Raw genomic sequence first — 22,125 nt, 5'->3', positions numbered from 1 at the left:
GCGTAGCAACACTACTGCTATGGTCAGCGAGGCATGTGAGCAAACAAAATGTGTAACACCTGGCCTAATGCTGGCCAGCTTTTGTTGTACATCTATAAAGATGTGGCACTGCAAGAATTCTGGCCTGAAGGACCAAGCCAGACCCCAGAACAAAACACAAGGGACCAGCAAAACGGTACAACACCTTACCAACGGCAAGGTAAGTGGTAAGAATGAACACAAAACGTAAACACAGCGCGATCCAGAATCAACCAAACAATAGACACATTTCAGAAGCTGATCAAGCTTTCCATAGTGTTAACACCGCACAACATAAATTGACAAAATAAAGCAATCACAGACTTTTACAATCATTAATGTATTATGTCCGAAAGAGGCAGGACGATACACGCCAGTAGTTAAAATTGACATGGGAGCCTGTGAAAGCATCTTGCCAGTACACATCCTGAAAGGCATGTGCCTCAGGAGGTGGCGTTCCATGGTTCAGCCTATGAAGGAACTTCTTATGGTGTGTAAGGGATCACCAATTCTACGTGTTGCCTGAGTACAAGCTGATCTTGTCTTCCTGACTTCCTCTATCTGGTAGATACCAATTGTACACCAGTTTCAGGCTTACAGATCTGAGTGTAGTCACAATACCCGAGATTCAAACCGCACCCAAATGTGGCAGAACTTAACACAAGACTTTCAAGAATGTGAAGTGAGATATGATCTAGGTCCCAGGATGATTCTGTCCGAAATGCTGAGCACATTACACCAGTCCACACAAAGACCAGTTGATGGCATTCTCAAGATTGATCTGTTAGACTTTGGTAAGAGCCAGAGTGGCAACTGTTGAAGATGAGCAACTGTGAGATTTGCAGTGGATCATTACTACTATCTGACCGTCCGTGACCAAAGAAGTAACTGAGAAGTTACTTTCCATTTGACCATATCGACCTGGACTTGGTATATCACGACAGATCCACTTTCAAGGACCAACAAATCCCATTACCAGAGCACTATGTCTACATTGCACCAGGGACACATAGGTGTTGAAAGCACATGATGGCTAGTGTGAGAATCTACAGGACAGCTTGGGATGAACGAGAATATTCCATGACTCATGAATAAGGCAAGCCAAATATGTCAAACTCAGCAGCGAAGGGAGCCTCTACAACCATACTAGGTTCTGTCCGCTCCTCGGACAAAAGTAGCAACAGTTCATCATGCACGTTCGCCAGGTTGATTCTAGAGTTTAGGGGTTTGTCTTATGAAGAGAGATTGAGCTGTTTAGGCCTATACTCTCTGCAGTTTAGGAGAACGAGAGATCAGAGGTAGTTCACATGTGGAATGAACTTCCTGAGGAAGTGCTCGATGCAGGTATGGTTACAACATTTAAAAGACAGATGGATAAGTACATGAACAGGAAAAATTTGGAGGGATATGGACCAGGAGCAGACAGGTGGGACTAGTTTAGTTTAGGATTATGTTCTGCATGGACTGTTTGGGCTGAAGGGTCTGTTTCTGTGCTGTGTGACTCTAGTTGAAGCATATAAGATGCTAAAGGGAATTGACAAAGTGGACATCAAGTGAATGTTTCCTCGCGTGGGCAATCTAGAACAAGAACTCTTAGGTGGTAGCAGATTCAAAACAGAGGTGAGGAGAATCATTTCTCTCAAAGGGTCTGGAAGCCAGGACAATGAGTAAGTTTGAGGAGATAGACAGATTTTTAATGAGAAATAGGTTGAAGGGGTCGGGAAGAGCAGGCAGGAAAGTGGAGTTGAGGCTGAGATGAGATCAGCCACGATTGTATTAAATGGTGGAGCAGGCTCGAGGGGCTTAATTACCTGTTCCTGATCCTCAAGAAATTTCTTATGTTCTGATGAGGAAGATTGCAGCCTTGGGGATAGATTGCTTCCCTAAATCTCACATTGGTTCACAACTGAGCAAGGTGACCATCGCTGACATGTATTTGGTATCTTGGAAAGCACAGTGTCTGAGTGTGCCACAGTACACCAGGAAATCAGTTCCAAGATAGGTGTACTCAGTGGGTATGACCCTGTCACATTGTCACCCCATTTTCTGTGCTGAAATGGTTTGTAGATACATATGGTACACACTCTCAAATCAATAATCATTAAAGTCTTGAGCAAAGCAAGCTTTTCGCTTTAATAAAAACCGAAAGAATCGCGGATGCTGTAAATCAGGAACAAAAACAGAAGTTGCTGGAAAAGCTCAGCAGGTCTGGCAGCATCTGTGAAGGAAAAAATCAGAGTTAACGTTTCGGGTCCGGTGACCCTTCCTCAGAACTGCAGGGTCTGTGCACCACCAGTGGAGCAGGGATTACCAGTTAATGCTCAGAAGGCAATTCAGTGGGGGTTGACCTTGCCCTGGAGCCAATGGTTTACCATTCTAAGACACAGAACATCTTCAAAGGCAGAGCAAAATGAAAGAGAAACACAACGAGTGAGCAGGTAGAACTGCACACTGGGCAGTCAATGCAAGTTAGAAATCCGAAGAGAAAATACCTGGATACCACCAGAAGTTTCTAAAATGTGCAACGATCCCAAACCATACAAAGTCATGGTACCCCATTATGAAAGATCAGAAGCTGGCTCAGATCAACGTACAGCGGACCAATGAAGATAATGAGGAATAACACTTGGATGATGATCGTCAGTGATGTTGAGTGACCACGCGTGGCAGTAAGATAAGTTCAGGAAACAACATGTACCTCTCCAGATGGATGCACAATCATCAGATAGAGACAGGTTGCCAAATCTCCAAAGCATTATAATGAACTTTGAAAGGTTAGTCTTAGAAACTCTGATCTATCTGCTTATGTAACTGACATCACATACCTGTGCACAACCAACTGTGTGTGTTTGAGGTAAGTTCTTACCATTAGGGAAAGGATGTTGCTGTGCAAGTCTGCCTTAAGAGACAGGCTCACGGAGTCATTGCCTTATCTTAGAATGTGACCTGAGCGTATAAATGTCTCATAATAGCTTAGGTCACTTGAAGCATGACACTCCATTGGGTAAATGCTGTTTTGCTGTAATCTAATAGTTTAATGTTATCCCAGACAAGTACTTTTCCCCTTGATGGAAAGGGGTGGGGGTGGGGGGTGGGGGGAGTATAGATTTAAAGTAAAGGGTAGAAGGTTTAGAGGGGATGTGAGCAAAAGTTTTGTATTCATCTCGAGGCTCACCATCTGTAAATGTGGTAAAGGCAGAAACTCTCAACATTTAAGAAGCATTTAGATATGCACTTGCAATGCCAATGCATACAAAGCTATGGGACAAGTGCTGGAAGATGGCATTAGAATAGTTAGGTGCTTGTTTTTGGCTGGCACAGACTCGATGGGCCGAAGGGCCTTTTCCTGTGCAGCAGGTCTCTCTGAGCCTTTGACTCTATGACATGACGAAGACATGGAAGGGCTAGGCCACGGAGATTCCATTGATGGTAAATGAGGCTTCTTCTGGAGTACTGTGTCCAGTGCTGGTCACCCTGCTATAGGAAACATATTATTAAATTGGAGGGGGTTAGGAAAAGACTTACCAGGATGTTACCAGGACTGGAGTGTTTGAGTTATTAGGAGAGACTGAATAAGCTGGGAGTTTTTTCACTGAAGCATAGGATGTTGAGAAGTGACCTCACAGAAATTTATAAAATCAAGGGGGGCATCGATAAGGTAAATAGCAAAAACCTAGGGTGGGGGAGCTCAAAACTGGGGGGGCATATTTTTAAGGTGAGAGGACAATTAAAAGGATGAGGAGCAACTTTGTTACAGAGTGGTTTGTATGTGGAATGAACTGCCAGAGGGAGTGCAAATGTAGGTACAATTATGACATTTAAAAGACATTTGGAAAAGTACATGAACAGGAAAGGTTTTAGAGGGACATGGGCCAAACACAAGCAAGTGGGACAAGTTTAGTTCGGGAATGTAGTCGGCATGGACTAGTTGGACTGAAGGGTCTGTTTCCAAGCTGGATGACTCTATAAGTAGTACCTGTGGATATGATGCTTGTAGATAATAGTTTGCTGTAATTAATATCTGTTAGATTAGACAAAACTTCAGCATTTCCACAGTCAGTTATAACACCATGATATAGGAGCAGAATTAGGCTGTTTGGCCCATTGAGTCTGCTCTGCCATTCGATCACGGCTGATATGTTTCTCAACCCCATTCTTGTGGCTTCTCCCATAACCCTTGATCCTCTTACTAATCAAGAATCTATCTCTGTCTTAAATATACTCAGCGACTTAGCCTCCACAGTCCTCTGCAGCAACCACAGATTTACCATCCTCTGGCTGAAGAAATTTCTCATCTCAGTTCTGACATGTTGTCCCTTCATTCTGAGGCAGTGCCCTTAGGTTCTAATCTCTCCTACTAGAGTAAACATCTTTTCTACGTTCACTCTATCCAGGCCCATTCTTTTATCTCCATCAAGTACCAACACAGAGCTATTAACCACTCCTCATAATGACAAGCCCCTTCATCCCTAGGATCATTTTTGTAGACCTCCTCTGGACTCCCTCCAAGGCAAGCACATCCTTCCTTAGATACGGGACCTAAAACTGCTCACTACATTCCAAATCCGGTCTGACCAGAGCCTTACACAACCTCAGTAGTACATCTCCGTTCTTGTAATCTAGTCCTCTTGAAACGAATACTAACATTGCATTTGTCTTCCTAACTGCCAGCTGAATGTGCTGTTAACCTTAAGAGAATCCGGAACGAGGACCCCCAAGTCCCTTTTGTGCTTCAGATTTCCTTTCCCCATTCAAAAAAATAGTCTGTGTCTCTGTTCTTCCAACCAAAGTAACCTCACACTTTCCCACATTGTATTCTACCTTTACCCACTGTCCTGGCCTGTCCTTCTGCAGCCTCCTCATTGGTTTTAAAAAAAAGCTTGCAATATTCTTTTATATTTCTAGCTAGCTTACCCTCATAGTTCATCTCTTCTCTCCTGTTATTGCCTTTTTTTTAAAGTTATCCTCTGCTGGTTTTTAAAAGGCTTCCCAATCCTCTGGCTTCCTATTAATCTTCACCACATTGCATGCTTTTGCTTTTATGCTGTCCCTGACTTCCCTTTTCAACCAATGGTTACCTACTCCTGTAAAACCTTTACACCGTTCCTAGGGTGCGTCACCCAACATTGGATCCAATCCTCGGTTTCCCCGGCTTCCTTGTTTTTGCACAAGATGCCTGTATTTGTAAAGTTCAGGATCACCACTTACCTTAAAATGTGGGGCTTCCAAAGTGGCCACTTATCACTTAACAATTTCGACGAGTTAGGTGCTGCCCGTACCAGGGCGTTGCTCCAGTCTTATCCTTCCGTCTTCTTTAGAGTGTCCAGGTGGTGATGGAGTTATCTCCCTTCCCCCCCCCGCAGTAAATGGAGAAATGATGGTGTGGGTCTCTGTTCAAGTCTTTGGTTCATAGTTACCCAATCCCAGGTGTGCACAGTAGCAACAGCATCTCCCAAGCTCCTGGCCATCCCTCCCCCCGCCACCCACCATCACCTCGGTGTCCCTCTAGCATTCAGTGATTGGCGGGGGTGTGGGAACACGATTTTAGCGCAGCAAGATCCCACACAAGCAGCACAGCTGAAACGATCAGATGATCTGCACTGTTTCCCAGCAAAGGGGGCAGAACTGACAGAACAGGCAGACGTGGAATACGAGTGTGTGGCGGTAGGTGGGGGGGAAGCAGCAGCTGAGGGTGAAATTTAAGGAAATTTTCTTTCTCTGTAGATCCGTCAGTATCTACCAGAATTTGTCAACAGTGATGTGTAAGAACGCAGGGCTTCAATCACAATGGGGCAGATCTTTGCGCCAGGAGATTCATTCTGTTCAGATCCCTACCTGCTGATCACACTGTTTGATCACCTTTCTCATACCCCAGCCTCATGATTGGGACTTGCTCACTGGCCAGTTTCTAAGTTCAAGCCAAGTTCACATCTTTTTTTTTATTTATGTTCGGCAAGACTGTTTATTTTAGTACATCTTACAGTGAAGGATCACCTCCCCCAGTGTTAAACACTCAGTAACAATGATCATAAGCAGAGCAGAATCGGACCACACCGTACGGGCATCCTGCAGGTATTGGGAGGGCAGGCAGTTCAGTTCAGCCCAACCACTGATTGTGTCTCAAGCACATCTCTCAGCCACAAAGCAAACAGCTGGCCCAAACCGTGTGCACAGACTCTGCAGCCTCTCCATCTGACAGAGAATAATTCCCCAGTATTACAGAGAGCCCGTGGAAAATAAATACAAACATCACGGATTTGATCTACCACAATCTACAAAGCCCACTGAACTGGACAGTGACACTCCGTTACAGACACACCCCCCCCCTCCATTGGGCAAGTGACCCCTCATTACAGAGCCCGCCTCCCATCAGGACAGTGACCCTCCGTTACAGATACCCCTCCCCCAAAATCAAGCCAATGACCCTCCATTCCACCCCCCACCAACCCATCGGCCCACTGACCCTCTATTACGGACACCCCCACCCCTCCACTGGGATAGTGATGCTCCAATGTAGACACACACCTTCCCTCCCTCCCCCAACCAAACGAATCAGTGGCTCCTATGACACCGTCACCATCCTAACCACATTCTGCCCGAGGCTGGTCTCCGAGCGTTTCTGCCCGCCTGCACTGCGTTTGCTGAACAGAGTGGTTCGGTTCTGCCCGAGTCCTCCCACCGATTACAAAAAATGCCCAAAGGTGATCTGCCTCGTGCAAACCTGATTACCGGGTCATGCCCCCACCCCCCTCCCTCCCCCTCGCCGTGCGCTGCATGCACCCCATCCGAGGACCCTCACCAAGCAGCGAAAGGTTTCCCCCTCAAATAAATTTACAAACGCCATCGTGAATTTACAGATCTGCTTTCTCTTAAATTAAAAAAAAACCCTCTCCTCTAAAACAAAAGCAAACCTCGCATCAAGACCCTTCGAGTCAGGTCGTCCCGTCACACAGAGATTGGGAGAGTGGGTCCGTACGGAGGGGGCAAGCCTTCCGCCAGAACCATACTCTTTCATTCATCCGTCCGTCCGTCCATCCATTCCAGCTTCCCCCTCGAAAACACACCCCATCCCCGAGTCTCTCTCCCTCCCAATCAGTTCTCCGGCGGTTGGCTGAGTCCGTGATTCGAGTGCTCGGCGCCGTGGTTGTGCTCGGTGGAGTGCAGGGCTCCTCCAGGGAATGGTTTCTTGTGTCCCCGGACGCAGTGCGCGTTCCCGCAGCCGCCGTCCTCGTCCTCGCTCTCTGACGAGCTCTCCCCGAACGCCCTCGGCTTCTCGTAGATGCAGCAGCCTGGAAACAGCGAGGGGGGGGCGGGCGGGGTTGGTTTATATTAAAAAAAAATGTCACGACAGCAACCCCACCTCGCACGTGCTTTCCCCTGATCCAGAGGGTCGGTGGGAGGTCAGTGTGGGGAGGACACTAACAGAAAGCTGTGAACACAGCCCAGACCATCACACCAGCCAACCTTCCATCCACTGACTCCATCTACACTTCTCATTGCTGCGGAAAGGCAGCCAACATCATCAAAGACCCTTCTCACCCTGGTTATATCATCCAACCTCTTCTGTCAGGCACAAGATACAAAAGCTTAAACACATGTACCAACAGGTTTAAGAGCAGCTTCTTCCCCACTGTTACTAGATTTCTGAACGGACCTCTTAAATTTCAAATCTCATGTTGACCTTGCTTTTTGCGCACCTTCTTTGCAGCCGTAACTCTCTATTCCTCGCTCTGTTCTATCACCCTATCATTTCTGTATGGTATGGCTTGTACTCCACGCAAAACAAAACTTTTCACTGGACCTAGGTACATGTGACAACAACAAGTCAAATCAAACGCTTCCCTTTCACTGCTTGGAGCTGGGGTCACTGACGGAGAGTCGACGCACAGATAGAAAGCGCGATCTCCCACCGTTGGAACCAGGGAGCAACAACAAATGCAGCAACTTACATTTATAGTGGCATAGTGGGAATGCTGCTAGACCAGTCATCCCAGGTTAACCCCCTGGAAACACTGTTTCAAATCCCATACTAACCACCCATGGGATCAGAGTACAATGAATTGAAAATAAAATCTGGAGTCTCAGTAATTTATATCATCAATTGTCATTAAAAAAAATCCATCTGCTTCGCTCACGTTCCAGTGAAGGGAATCAGTCATCCTCATCTGGCCTGGGCTACTTGTGACACTGACTTCCCTCTGAAACAACTCAACGAGCCTCCCCAAGTCCAAGGGCCATTCGGGACAAAAACCAGCTCCAGCAGTGACGCCAGCATCCCCATGAAAGAATAAAGGAGCCTTCTAACGTTCCTGAGATGTGGGAAACAATACACTGAGCTACGAAACGAGATTAGGTTGCATAAACAAAACCTAAAGGTGTTTTCTTTTTTTAAAAAGGAGAAAAGTGACGCAGGGAGGTCTAGGAGAGGTTTAGGGAGGGAATTCCAGCCAACAACAACGGAAAAACGGGATGGTCAAGAGGCCAGAATTAGATGAAGACTGGTACCTTGGTGGGTTGTGGATGGGTCTGGAGGGTATTACAGCAATAACGAAGGGGCAACGAGACCATAAGGCATAGGAACATTCAGCTCATTGAGTCTGCTCTGCCATTTAATGAGAACATACCTGACCTGATAATCCTCAACTCCACTTTCCTGCCTTGTCCCTAAAAGCCCATGGTTCCCTGACTGATTAAAAATCCTCTCTTGGCCTTGAGTATACTTAATTAGATAAATGGAGCATGTGATGGGGGTATTTGCAAAGAAAGATAAAAATTAAAGATATTGCTTGACTGAAAACCAACATACGCAGCAGAATTTGGAATGATCCCAAGTCTTACAGAGGGAAGAATGTGGGAGACCAGCCTGAACTATCACATCTAGACATAACAAAGACGTGAATGAGAAGCTGAGCAGCAGATGAGCTGACGAGACTCAGTACAGAGACTCCTCTCTCTTTCCTTCACCTATTGTAAAGTGTATGCAACTTGGAAAATCAGAGGGCCATTCAGCTCATTGTGTCCACAACAACTCTCCAAACGAACATTATAGCTTAGTGCCATTCTCCCACACTTTCTCTGTAACCTTTCAGATTACCAGTTAGCTCTCAACAGAAATACCGTGTACAGGGCCTGGCAGTCACACCATTGGAAGGACGTAGATGCATTGGAATGAGAACGAACCCATGGTTAAGGCACTTCAGTTGAGGCTAGATTGGAGAAGTTGGGACTGTTTTCCTTGGAGATGAGAAAGCAGATTTGATTGAAGGGAGGTCTAAATTGTGGGAGCAGACAGTGAGAAACTGTCCTTGCTTGTAAAAGGATCAAGAGTGAGGGAGTGTAGATTTAAAGTGATTTGCAGAAGAAGCAAAATGCAAGACAAGAATGAAAAAATTTTCAAAGCGAGTAGTTTGGGTCTGGAATGTACTGTCTGAACATGCATTGGAAGAAAATTCAAATGACACATTCAAGAGGGCAATGGATGATTAATCAAAGAGAAATAATGTGCGGGAGGAAAAGCCAAAGTTTTAAATGTCAAAATCAAAATGCTCAGAGATCTAGACAGGTTGAGGGGTGACCTAATAGAGGTTTACAAAATCATGAGGGGTATAGATAAGGTGAATAGCAGGTGCCTTTTCCCCAGGGTGGGGGGGTTTAAAGACTAAGAGGCATATTTTTAGGGTGAGACGAGAAAAATTTAAAGAGGACATGAGGGGCAGTTTTTCTTTTTACACACAGAGAGTGGTTCGCGTGTGGAACGAACTTCCAGAGGAAGTGGTGGATGCAGGTACAGTTACAACGTTTAAAAGACACTTGGATAAGTATATGAATAAGAAACGTTTGGAGAGATCTGGGCCAGTCACAGGCAGGTGGGACTAGTTTAGTTTGGAATTATGGTCGGCATGAAGGTTCTGTTTCCACGCTATGGCTAGTGCACACATGATGGGCCCAATGGCCTCCTTCTGCACTGTAACGATTCTGTAAAACGTTATGATGTTCCCTTTTTGGGGCCTATTCATCCCTGCTCCTTTTACCACCCTTACACTATTTTTGTGTCTCTTCAATACTTCGGAATTCCCCTTGATGGTGGTTACCAGTCTTTTTTCATAAACCCCTCTTTACTTCTCTTATTTGCTTTTTATCCCCCCAACTTCTTCCTGAATATTTTGTATTTAGCTCGGTTCATAATTGCATAACGCTCAACGTAAACACATTTTTTTTCTTCTTTACCTTGATTTCTATCTCCTTCATCCAGGGAGATCCGGATTTTTGTTTTGTCTGCCCTGCTTTCCTGTTTGAGAGAATGTGCCTTGACCTTAGCCACGCCGTAGAAAAAGAGGGAGTGGAGTTTACGTACACATTTACGTTTTAAGACGACGGCTCACCGTCACTGGTCCCGGGGCAATTAGGGATTGGGAACAGATACTGGCTGAGCCAGCAAGACACACCGCGTGAAATAAAAAGCCCCCCCCCACGCTCTTACCAAATACCCTTGTAAACACTGTCCCCTTCAAGTGTTTCTTTTTGGGGAAAAAGAAAAGTTATTGTTGAATTTGTTCCCTCTGCCCTTTCAAGCACTGCATTCCAGATCGGTGTTAAAACAAGGGAAAGTTCTCTTTCACTGCCCTCTGGGCTTTACTGCCAAGGTGGAATTAGTGGAGTGAAGGCCTGCATCGCTGTGTCTGGACTGGAAACCTGCAATCGGGATACTTACACTTGGAGGAGCGACGGCCCAGATGCTCGTTGTCAACGGTATCACTCGTCCACTCCACCTTCTTGTTGGTCTTGCGCTTCCTCAGTTTAATGGTGATGCTGCGGTTCTCCTGCAGAAAGGAGCTCATCAGTGGACGTTGCATTGCCAGACAAGGCAACCACCATTCAACAGACTGAAGAGTCACTCCCCGGCCACGCCCAGCGCTATCGGGTGGGACTTGCCGGGACGCACTCTCGCCAAACAGTTCCATGCCAACCCAGAGACCCGAGCGCCAAACCCTGGCCAATGCTCCTGGCGTGGCATTAGAGGGGAGTGCTGCACTGTCAGAGGAGCTGCCCTCTTTCTGAAGCGGTGACAAACTGAGGCTCCTCTCTCAGAAGGGAAAGACGACCCCCACGGTCTCTGAAGTCACAGGTAGACAGGGTGATGAAGGCAGTGTTTGGTATACTTGCCTTTATTGGTCAGTGCATTGAGTATAGAAGTTGGGAGGTCATGTTGCGGCAGTACAGGACACTGGTGAGACCACTTTTGGAGTACTGCGTTCAATTCTGGTCTCTTGGATAGAGAAAAGTTGTTGTGAAACCTGAAAGGGCTCAGAAAAATTTACCAGGAAGTTGCCGGGACTGGACGGTTTAAGCTATAGGGAGAGGCTGAATAGGCTGGGGCTGTTTTCCCTGGAGCATCGGAAGATGCGGGGTGACCTGATGGAGGATTATAAAATCATGAGGGTCATGGATAAGATGAGGAGCCAAGTCTTTTCCCTGGGGTAGGGGGGTTCCAAAATCTAGAAGGCATAGGTTTACGATGAGAGGGGAAAGATTTAAAAGGGACTTGAGGGGCAACTTTTTCACGCAGAGGGTGGTGTGTGTATGGAACGTGCTGCCAGAGGAAGTGGAGAAGGCTGGTACAGTTACAACATTTAAAAGGCATCTGGATGGCTATATGAATCGGAAGGATTTAGAGGGATATGGGTTAAACTCTGGCAAATGAGACTAGATTAATTTAGGATATCTGGTCAGCATGGACGAGTTGGACCAAAGGGTCTGTTTCTGTGCTGTACATCTCTGTGCCTCTTATTTCGAAGAATATAAGAGTGGGGTTTCTCCTTGGTTCCCTGGCCAACCTATACCCCTCAAACCAACATCACCCCAGCAGATTTATGTGGCCACCAGGTCACGCGGTTCCTGGGATTCTGCAGTGCCGAATGTGCCCCAGCCTGGCTTCCAACAATATAAGTGGAAAAGGCACTTCACTGCCCGGCAAACACTCCAGGACATTTGCGACGGTGAAAGGCACCAAAGGAATTCCAAGACTTCCCTACTCCTTAAAGAGGTGATCCCTCTGGAGTCCTACTCTCACCAGTGGACGAATCAGGGCGGGCGTCAGCCTGTTTGATCTGTCCCGAGCCAATTACTTTGACCCCCTGACTAACAGCCGCTCAGACCGGTTCGCTGTGCGCCACGGTCCCTGTCTCCAGACCCACTCACCACGTCTGCGGGCTGGTTTCCATCCACCGTCTCGGTGACGGTTGAAGTTGTGCTTGCTGCTGACTCCGCCATGGCGCCGCGCTCGATCTCCCGCTCCATTTAAACCCTCAGCCAGGTGGAAGCTGCCGCAGCGCTTGCTCTCTCTCTCTCTCTCTCTCTCTCTCTCTCCCCCCAACGCCACCACGGCCCGCGACACAGACAGGGGATGAGCTGGATTCTGCAGCAAGCAGACTCTGGGGAAGCTACTTTCTGTCAGAGAGACAAGAGGGAAAGAGCAGAGACACAGTGAGCCAACCTTCTCGGGGAAACACGCCTGGATCACAATGCAGCCTTCAAGTCAATCACATGCACAACAGATAATCATCCACAAGAATAAAGAATAAAACCAGCACATCACTGTTTACAATCATCAGCTCTCTCGTGTACAGGGATTATATTGAGGGGCAGAACTCAGTTGAACTTGTTTCTACACTCCACCTTGTGGAACAACCTCTTGTTTTGCAATACATTCACACCGTGAATTTGCCACCGCTGAGGCTAATTGGTTGCACACTGTTTAAGCCATTCCTTTAAAAACAGCCTGCTGGGATATGCTATGGCACACATCAGTGGTCCATGCATGCAGGAGGTTGGGCCTGAACTCCGACCTTCTGGCTCAGAGCTACAGACATTACCACTGCGCCACAGGAACCCTGCAACCATTTTTATTTGTTGGATGCAAAATCTTGGCTCCTGCTCAGCTCAGCCAGCATTCAGCATGCAATCTTCATCACATAAATTAATAATTAACCGTCTGTCTCTCCTCCTATCATGCTGTTATCTGCTCATAGATTACCGTTTAGCTTTTAAAGAGACTGTTATCTCCAAAACACTAGGGCAGAGTTTCACAAGGCTATAAACGTAGAGGAGAACAGACCAGATAGTCCTTTGTGCCTGCTTCCCCCATTCAATAGGATCGTGGCTGCTTCAACTCCACTTCCCTTAACCATCAGTTCCCCGAGTGACCAAACATCTGGCTATCACAGTCCTAAGTATATCCAACCGTGGAACAATTCCTCAGGTTAGTGAATTCCAAAGGCTTGCAGCCCTTTAAGGAGGCAAAAGTCAGTGGCATCTTTGAAGACTGGGATAAATTCAGAATCCACGAAAGCAGGACTAAAGACATCATGAGGAGAGAGAAAGCAAGCAAGCCGCGAGGGCAAGCTAGCAAGGAATGAAAACTGACAATAAGAACTTCCATAAATATATTACAAAAAAACGGAAGGCAGAGATCCAAGTGAACGCAGGCCGCTGCGAAAATAAATCTGCTCAGATGGTTTTGGGGAACAAAGAAATAGCAGAGGAGTTAAACAAATGTACTGCGTCAGTGTTTACAGTGGAAGATACTTCAAACATCTCATTAATACAAAAGAATTCAGCAGAGGAGTGAAGTACTACCCTCATCACTAGACAGGGAGGTAGGGGAGGCGACAGCCTATTATCGTTATACTATTAATCCATAGACCCGAGAGTCCCAGGTTCGAATCCTACCACGACAGATAGTGGGGGAAAGAAAATCTGGAATTAACAGCTTGATGATTGTTAGTGGGAGAAATCCATCTGATATACTCAAACTGCCATCCTTACCTGGTCTGGCCTACATGTGACTTCAGACCCACAGCCACCATGGTTGACTCTTAGCAACTGGGGATGGGTGTGAAATGCTGACCCAGCCAATGACATCCACATCCCATAATTGATTTTAGGGGTGGCACTGCTGCCTCACAGCGCCAGGGACCCGGGTTCGATGCCAGCCCTGGACAACTGTCTGTGTAGAGTTTTCACATCCTCCCCGTGTCTGCGTGGATTTCCTCTGGGTGCTCTGGTTTCCTCCCACTGTCCGAAGACGTGTAGGTTAGGGTGGATCGGCCATGCTAAATTGCCCATCGTGTCTAGGGAGGGAAATGCAGGGGTAGGGTAAGGGGCAAGTCCGGGTGGGATGCTCTTCCGAGGGTCAGTGTGGACCCAATGGGCTGAATGGCCTGCTTCCACACTGTAGGCATTCTATGCTTCTAGAGAGGTAGTATTACAAGTATCATGGGGCTAAAGGCTGATAAGTCCCCTAGCCCTGATGGTTTGTATCCTAGGCTCCTAAAACAGGCAGCTACACAGCCAGTGGATGTACTGATTGTAATTCGCCAGAATCCAAGGGTTTTTGGAAAAGTACCAGAGGATTTGCAAACTGCCAATGTGACACCCCTATTCAAAAAGGGAGGAAGGAAAAAAAAAGCAGATAACTGCAGGCTGATTAGCCTACTATCTATTGTTGGAAAAGTATTGGAATCAATTAAGGAAACAATAGTAGAACATTTGGAAAATCAGATTCTAGTCGAGCAGAGCCAGCACAGCTTCAGGAAAGGGAAATTGTGTCTGAATAATTTATTAGAGTTTTTCAAGGAAGCCTCAACCAGAGGGGAACCAGTAGATGTGTTGTATTGGACTTCCAGAATACTTTTGACAAGGTACCTCACAAAAGGTTAAGTCATAAGAGCCCATGGTGTTGGAGGTAGCATATTGGCACGGACACAGAATTGGCAGGAAACAGTGAGTGGGGACAGGGGTTTCTTTTACAGGTTAGCAACCTGTCACCAGTGGGGTTCCACAGGGATCAATGCTGGGACCGCAACTGTTTACAATATATATTAAATGACATGGAGGAAGCAAGATAATGTGCTGTAGTCAGATTTGCAGATGACAAAAAACAGGTGGAAAGGTAGAAGGACACAAATAGTTTACAGAGACATGCTGATAGGTTAAGTAAATGGACAATAAGGTGGCAACTGGAGTATAATGTGGGAAAATGCGAAGTTGTTTATTTTGGAAGGGACAACAAGTGCACAGCATTATTTAAATGGAGAAAGCTGTAACACAAAGGGACTGGAGGATACTTGCACATGAAACACAGAAAGCCAGCACCCAGGGGCAGCAGGTAATCAGGAAGGCTAATGGAACGTTGGCCCTTATTTCAAGGGAGTTGCAGTATAAGAGTACGGAAGTCTGTACTGCCATTGTACAGTATGCTGGTTGAGACCACATGACAGCAATTTTGGTCCCCTTATTTAAGGAAAGATATTATTTCATTGGAGGCAGATCAGAGAAAGTTCACTGGTATTATCCCTGGTACGGAGGGGATTGTCTTATGAGCAAAGGTTAAACATATTTCAGTGAGATCATAGTGAAAATGCAGCTCCAATTTGCTCAGCCTCAGATCTTAGGACAACCCGCTCATCTCAAGGACCAACTCAGCGTGCCCCAACTGAGAGAGCAGGCTTGGAGGAGTTGAACGGCCTACCCCACTTCTAATCCGTATGTTTGAAAGAAGCTGCAGGAATACAAACCTGTCTTTTACCGAGTACTCTTCCATGCTATGGCAAAGATTTCATTTCCCTCCATTAAAATAATATTCCGTATTTCTATTCATCGCAAAGTGAACATCCTCACATTTTCCCACATTACACTCTGTCAGCCAAATTTTTGGCCCATCACCTATCTATATCCCCTTGAAAACTTTGTCCTCCTCACCAATTGCCTATCATCACATCATTCACAAGTTTAGGCACAAAACCCTCCCAATCTGCACTATACACTACTTCATCGGTCAACAATAACGTTGTCTCTTTTTCTTCACCATAATTGCGCTACGAAGGTGCAGTTCAGAATTATCTCTCAAATGTTTGCCATTGCTGATCCACAGTCACAAAGCTTTAAAGATTATAATGACCGCAACATCAATACAACATCTAAAAAAGCCTCAACCCTAATGGGTTCCTCAACATAATGTGATAGGAAATTGCTTGAGTGTGTTCAGAGATGTTTTTAAACAATTTGGTTTGCAGAGTATGAAGTAAGTTAAAAATCTCCCAGGATTACTTCATTGCCCATGTTATGTGCTCCTCTGATTTCCTGTCTAACGTTGTGTCTACTTATAAGCAGAGTAGTCACGAACACCCTTTTACGATTGCTAACCTTTTGGTACCTCACTGACACATCTTGCTGCAAGTTACTTATAACACTACTGTGCTTGATGGCACTTTAAACTTTGAATTTTTCCTTACTTTTGCACTCAAGGTCTTGAACCTGAAACCTTCTAACTCAAGGCAGAGGTGATAACTAAGACAAAAGGTGCTACCCTTCGAGTTGTTAGCAATGGCTCGGTTGTTAGGGCTCTTGCCTCTGAGTTGGGAAGGTCCATTTTCCAAACTCAATCCAGGTCTTGAATACAAAAATCAAAGGCTGACACTACTGGGGACATTACTGAGGGAATGCTGTACTGCATTGTGACTGCCTCCTGGATCAAAATACCCCCCACCAACCCTTGGTAACTCTCCCACTCTTTAATACATCACTGCGCTTCGAATTCCAATCAAACAACCCCAAGCCAACATTGCTTCACTTATAGACACTCACCGCAGAATCACAGCTCTCTCCACAAATTCCTACATGCTGGGACGTGGCATCTTGCCACCACTGTTTGATCTTGTTTTCCAAAGGTACTTTCTTGAAGTAATTCTTGGTGTATTTTAAACCAATTGATTGGATTAAAGGATCTCCTCCTTGGCCCCTCTGCACCCAAATTCTTTAATCACTGAGTTCTCAGCTTGTTGCTTTCACCTGGACATCATGTGAGCTGCCTGATAACACAGAGACAGTACAGGAATGGGGAGTGGCAGGCACATAGAGGTCAGTGTACAGACAGGGGCTGATCTCATGTTGGGGATGTTGCAATCAGAAAACACGAGCAGGCCGGAGGAGGAAGAATACTCCCATCAGTAACACCGTAGTGCGGGTGAGACAGAGGAGATCCCAAAACTACTGTGGGTTGCGATCCTGGGGTTGCAAACTCTGAAACTGAGTTTCCGTAGCTCAGTCTCCCTTCAAATGCTTGCATCTGTTTCGTCTGATGGTAAGCACAGCCTCATCCTCTGATCTTGGAGGCCCAGTACCTGCTTAAATCCACAGCACATGGTGCTTCTTTACTTCCTGCAGAGCCAACCCAGGAATTTTAAATCACACCTTCTGACCTGATGTCGACATGTATTCCTCCAGGCCTGATCCCAGTAAACAACAACCCACTGCAAATTTTATTCTGGAGTCACATGAGATGAGGCCTGGATATTAAAACAGCATTGAGTCAGGAATACGTCTGGGAGGCCCTGGTGCAGGGACCGGGGAAGAACCCATGCTGCAAATTTACCAGTCAGGTGGGATCTGGGGTTTTGTCAGTCCCATCAAGTCGGGTATTGGAGGAGTGTGGTGGTTGTAAACGAGTTTGCAGGGCAGTGGGGAAGGGAAAAGAAAAGTCAGCCCCTGGTCTACGGCTGCTGAAGACATCCTTTGAAATTCTGGTGCAGTGCCACGGCAGGTTTGGGAAGCCCGGACAAGAGAGCGCGGGTCAAAGCACGGAGCTGTGGAGAAGATGGGCAGGGCTTTGAGCTGCTGCAAGGACTTGGCGGATGTAACAAGGTCAAACACCAGGCAAGTTGCCACGAAAACTGTTTCCTTCTTTCAACGGGAGAGGAGGTGCATATGGCTCAGCAGCTATCCTGAATCAGAGCAACTGAACCTGGAGCAGTGGGTGATTTTGCCAGAAGAAAGTGGGACCTAACACTTCCTGACTAAATTAGCTGTGCACCAGATACATGCAAGTCTGGGTCCCTGAGATTTTAAGGAACAAGCATCCCAGGCTCTACAAAGGGGAATGGCCACAGTAGGAGAAAGTAAATGTTTTACTGGAAATCTGTGCACCAAATTTGGAAGCAAGAGCAGTTAAGCAGACAAACTGTTAGAGGGTTGATTTAAACATTTTATGGAAGTGCAGGAATCAATGTCAAGGCCAGACTTTATTGCCTATACACCTAATTGAGCAGGGGGTGGTAAGCCATCGATGTAGGTAGACCCACAAACCTATAAGGGAGGAAGTTCCAGGATTTTGAACCAACCTTGATAAAGGCACAGCAGTATACTTCTAGGTCACTTTGGTGAGTGGTTTGGAGGGGAGCTCGTGGTGGTCCTTCACTCCCTCCAGCCTGTGCACCATTCAATCAGATCCAACCTCTCTGTACGTCAACTCCACGACCCTTCACACCTTTATTTAACTTCCTAATTTCCACCCTTAATGGTTTAACTAATTTTAAGTCTGTGCCTCAGATATCTGTGACCCTCTAATTGCAGCCTCTTGTTCACTCAGATTTTAGAGTCATTCCCCTGCTAAACAGCCATGCCTTCAGTTGCCTGCAGTCAAAAGTTTTGGGATTCTACACTCCCAACCCCTCTGTCTGTCCTTCTTCCTTTTGGATACTCCTTCAACCCTACCGGTTTGATTAGACTTTCAGCAATCTGCTGCAAGATGATTATGTGGATTGCTGTCAAATGTTACTTCAAAAAACTCCTAAGGAGCAGCCCTGTGTGTTTTATTACATTAAAGAAATGTTACTGTCATCATTTTGCTCTACTTGAGGAGATCGTCTCTCTGCATCTATCCTATCAAATCCTTTTAATATTGAAATCCATTTTAATGTGTCATTTTAAAAACACATTCAAAGGGAACAAAATTTTTATATAACCCTCCTTCGTCACACAACTTTCTAAAGACTGGGATCATTTTACTGAATCAGAGATGCACCTACACCTAGAGGCTAACACGAAGAGATGTGGTGTCCATAATGGAAATGTGATCTGATGGAGGAATTCAGAATACTTAAAAGGATCCGTTTCTTTCAATTATACATTATTTCTAACGGTTGGCTCACACAATTGAGAAATGATACAGCACAAAACGAGACCCTTTCAGCTGAACATCCCACTTTGAAAGAGCATTAGATTAGCCCATTCTACTGCCCTTTTCCTGGAGCCCTCTACTTATTTCCCTTTTATTTATCCAAGATTCATTACTACATACATGTTTCAGGGAGATGAGGGAGAGGATAAAGCAGGAAGGTGGAGTTGAGATCACTATCAGAACCAGCCACAATCGCAAAGAGTGAGCAGTACTGGATTCAAGATGGCACTGACACATGGTGACCCTTTGTGAGCTCCTTACAACAGATCTTATTCTCACACTTCTTAACAATCGTTCAACTCTTTTAAACCTCAGTTCTAAGCCTGTTAAAATTACTTACAATATTCGCTTAAATCTACTTGCTTGCTTTTTGCTCCACTTCTCTGCAGTCGTAACATTGTACTCCTCACCCTGTTCTATCACCCTACAACCTTTGTATGGTATGATCTACCTGAACTGCACACAAATTTGTTCATTGTACATAAGTACATGACAATAGTATAGTAAATCAAATCAAATCAAATCAAATGGTGGCTCTCTGTCCCATATTCAATTTCATACCAACACTGACAGGTGGTTTCACCTCGAGGGCTTTTATCTTTGCTAACAAATGTATTACAATACATCTTACCAAAGCTCCTCTCAAAAATCCACGTCCACACCAATCCAAAATCAACCATCTCAGTTCATTCCAAGAACTTAATGCACTTATCTTGATTGATGAGCACAATAACATTATTGCACTGTAGAATTCATTTTGTTTTTAAACAAAAAAAAAACTTTCCTGCAACTGGGTTAAATCATTAAATTAATAAAACAATATATTGGCATGTTTCCATTATGCACATATTACTTTATAAATTTACAAGCACGAATGCGAACATGCATTGTTTCTCTCTCTGTTAAATGCATCTACACTGACAAGACATGATTAACACCTCTGGCATAATGCACGTTATTCTTATTTTAGCATTTTTAAATTGACAGGAAATAAGCCAATGGATACATTGCCCGTCCTGCGGGATGACACAGTAAATTACAGCTTGCAGTTATATTATTTTGCAGGCAAAGGCTGCGTGTTCGTGCACTTTATTACCTGAGCCTCCACTCACTCTGCCTCCATCTTCCAGACCTTTCCCTATCGCCCTGGAAGTGTGTGTGGGGGGGAGGACGCACCCCACGGTACGTCGCCTATCTCCTTCCCCCATCCCAACCGCCGCACCAGTCCGTCCGTCAGTCAGTCAGTCCGTCCGTCCGTCCTTCCGGTTCCGGTGGGCGCTCCCCCCCCCGCCCCTGCCTTCCGGGCTGTCACGTGACGGCCGCGGCCGGCGCCATGTTTGAGGCGGTTGGGTCCCTGCCCAGGCCGAACCCAAACCAAAACCTTCCACTTGAAGGAAAAGGATGCTGTTCCCCCCCCCCCTCCTCCATCTTCCCCAACAACTCACAGAAAACCGACAAGCAGCAGGAAGGGGGAGGTTTGAAACGAGGAGAAGAAGAAGAATGACAGCAACGACTGGAGAGAGATTGGCCTCCCTGTTAAACTTGAGAGGGCGCAGCAAACATTGACAAGGATGGTGCCAGGGCTGGAGGGTTTGAGCTAACAAGGGAGAGGCTCAATAGGGCCTGGGGTGGCGGGTGGGGATGTTTTCCCCAGAGGCTGAGGGGGTGACCTTGCCGAGGTTTATAAAATCGTGAGGGGCACGGATTGGGTGGCTAGCCGAGGCCTTTTCCCCTCCCCCCCCCCCCGAGGTCAGGGGAGCCCAAAACTAGAGGGGCGTAGGTTTGAGGTGAGAGGGGAAAGATTTTTTTTTTTTAAAAAAAGGGACGTAACGAGCAACGTTTCCACGCGGAGGGTGGAATGAGCCGCCAGAGGAAGTGGCGAAGGCTGGTACGTTTAAAAGGTGTCTGGATGGGTACGTGAACAAGCAGGGTTCAGAGGGACAACAAGGTGCAGGGCTGGATGAACACAGCAGGCCAAGCAGCATCATACGAGCAGAGAGGCTGACGTTTCGGGCCTAGACCCTTCATCAGAAAAGAGGGATGTGGGCCAAATGGGACTGGATTAATTTAGAATGTCTGGTCAGCACGGTTGAGTCGGAGTGAAGGGTCTGTTTCCGTGCTGGATAACTCTGAGGGTTGGAATAGGCCCATTCAGTCTCAAAAAGGACTGAGCAACAACATTGCACTTGGAAAGAACATTTTTGATCTGTTTTTTTTATTGTCACATATACCGAGGTACAGTTTTGTTTTTCTGCAGTACAGGCAGATCATTACCATACAAAGTGTATCAGGGTACTAGAACAGAGCAAGGTCCATTAGATTTGAAATTTGAGAGATCCATTCATGAGTCTAATAACAGCAGGAAAGAAACTGTTCTTGCATCTGTTGGTACATGTGTTTAAGCTTCTGTATCTTCTGCCCGACAGAAGAGGTTGGAAGAGATTATAACCGGAGTGGGAGGGGTCTTTGATTATGTTGACTGCTTTGCCAAGCAGTGGAAAGTATCAGTGGAGTCAATGGATGGAAGTTTGGCTTGTGTGAGGGACTGAGCTGTGTCCCCAACTCTCTGCACTTCCTTACGGTCCTGGGCAGAGCAGTTGCCATAACAAGCTGTGATGCACCCAGATAGAATGCTTTCAATAAGAATGCTTTCAATAGTGCATCTATAATAATTGGTAAGCGTCTTTACAGACATTGCCAAATTTCCTTAGCCTCCTGAGGTAGATAGGTGTTGTTGTGTTTTCTTGACTGCTGCGTCAACGTAGGTGGACCAGGACAGACTGTTGGTGATCATCACTCTTAGGAACTTGAAGCTTTCGACCATCTCCACCTCAGCTCCATTGATGCAGATAGGGGCACGTCGTCCTCCTTGCTCCCTCCACAAGGAGTCATTAAACAAATCTCTGAGATCGAGACACATTATACCAGGATGGATGACCAAAGGTTTCAAGAAGCGTCTTAGGGGATTAATAGTATCAAAGTGGAACAGTATAAAATGCTGGTTAAGCCACAGCTAAAGTATTGTGTGCAATTCTGGAATCCACATTATAGGAAGAATGTGACAGTACTCGTGAGGGTGCAGAGGAGATTTA

General features: G+C 46.0%; 2 protein-coding genes across 2 annotated transcripts in view; both read right to left on the bottom strand.

The window, feature by feature from the left end:
* The window catches only part of vars2 (valyl-tRNA synthetase 2, mitochondrial), a 23,765-nt gene extending 21,198 nt beyond the window's left edge, over positions 1-2,567 (bottom strand). The window contains exon 1 of the mRNA XM_048616519.1: positions 2,511-2,567. Coding sequence (XP_048472476.1) covers positions 2,511-2,567 — 57 coding nt within the window. The remainder of the gene's footprint in view (positions 1-2,510) is intronic.
* Positions 2,568-5,960: 3,393 nt separating this feature from the next.
* On the bottom strand, positions 5,961-20,277 carry ppp1r11 (protein phosphatase 1, regulatory (inhibitor) subunit 11). The gene is made up of 4 exons (XM_048616744.1): positions 20,130-20,277; positions 12,217-12,465; positions 10,730-10,838; positions 5,961-7,307 (listed from the first exon to the last, which is right to left on the bottom strand). Exons 2-4 carry the CDS (start codon positions 12,313-12,315, stop codon positions 7,111-7,113), a joined length of 405 nt encoding a protein of 134 aa, XP_048472701.1. The 5' UTR covers positions 12,316-12,465; positions 20,130-20,277; the 3' UTR covers positions 5,961-7,110.
* Between the last annotated feature and the right edge of the window lie 1,848 nt (positions 20,278-22,125).

The sequence above is a fragment of the Rhincodon typus genome, chromosome 35 (genome assembly GCF_021869965.1).
Source record: "Rhincodon typus isolate 14 chromosome 35, sRhiTyp1.1, whole genome shotgun sequence".
NCBI lineage: Eukaryota > Metazoa > Chordata > Chondrichthyes > Orectolobiformes > Rhincodontidae > Rhincodon > Rhincodon typus.
The sequence above is the reverse complement of the archived record's forward strand: the minus strand, read 5'-3'. Positions and strand labels throughout refer to the sequence as shown.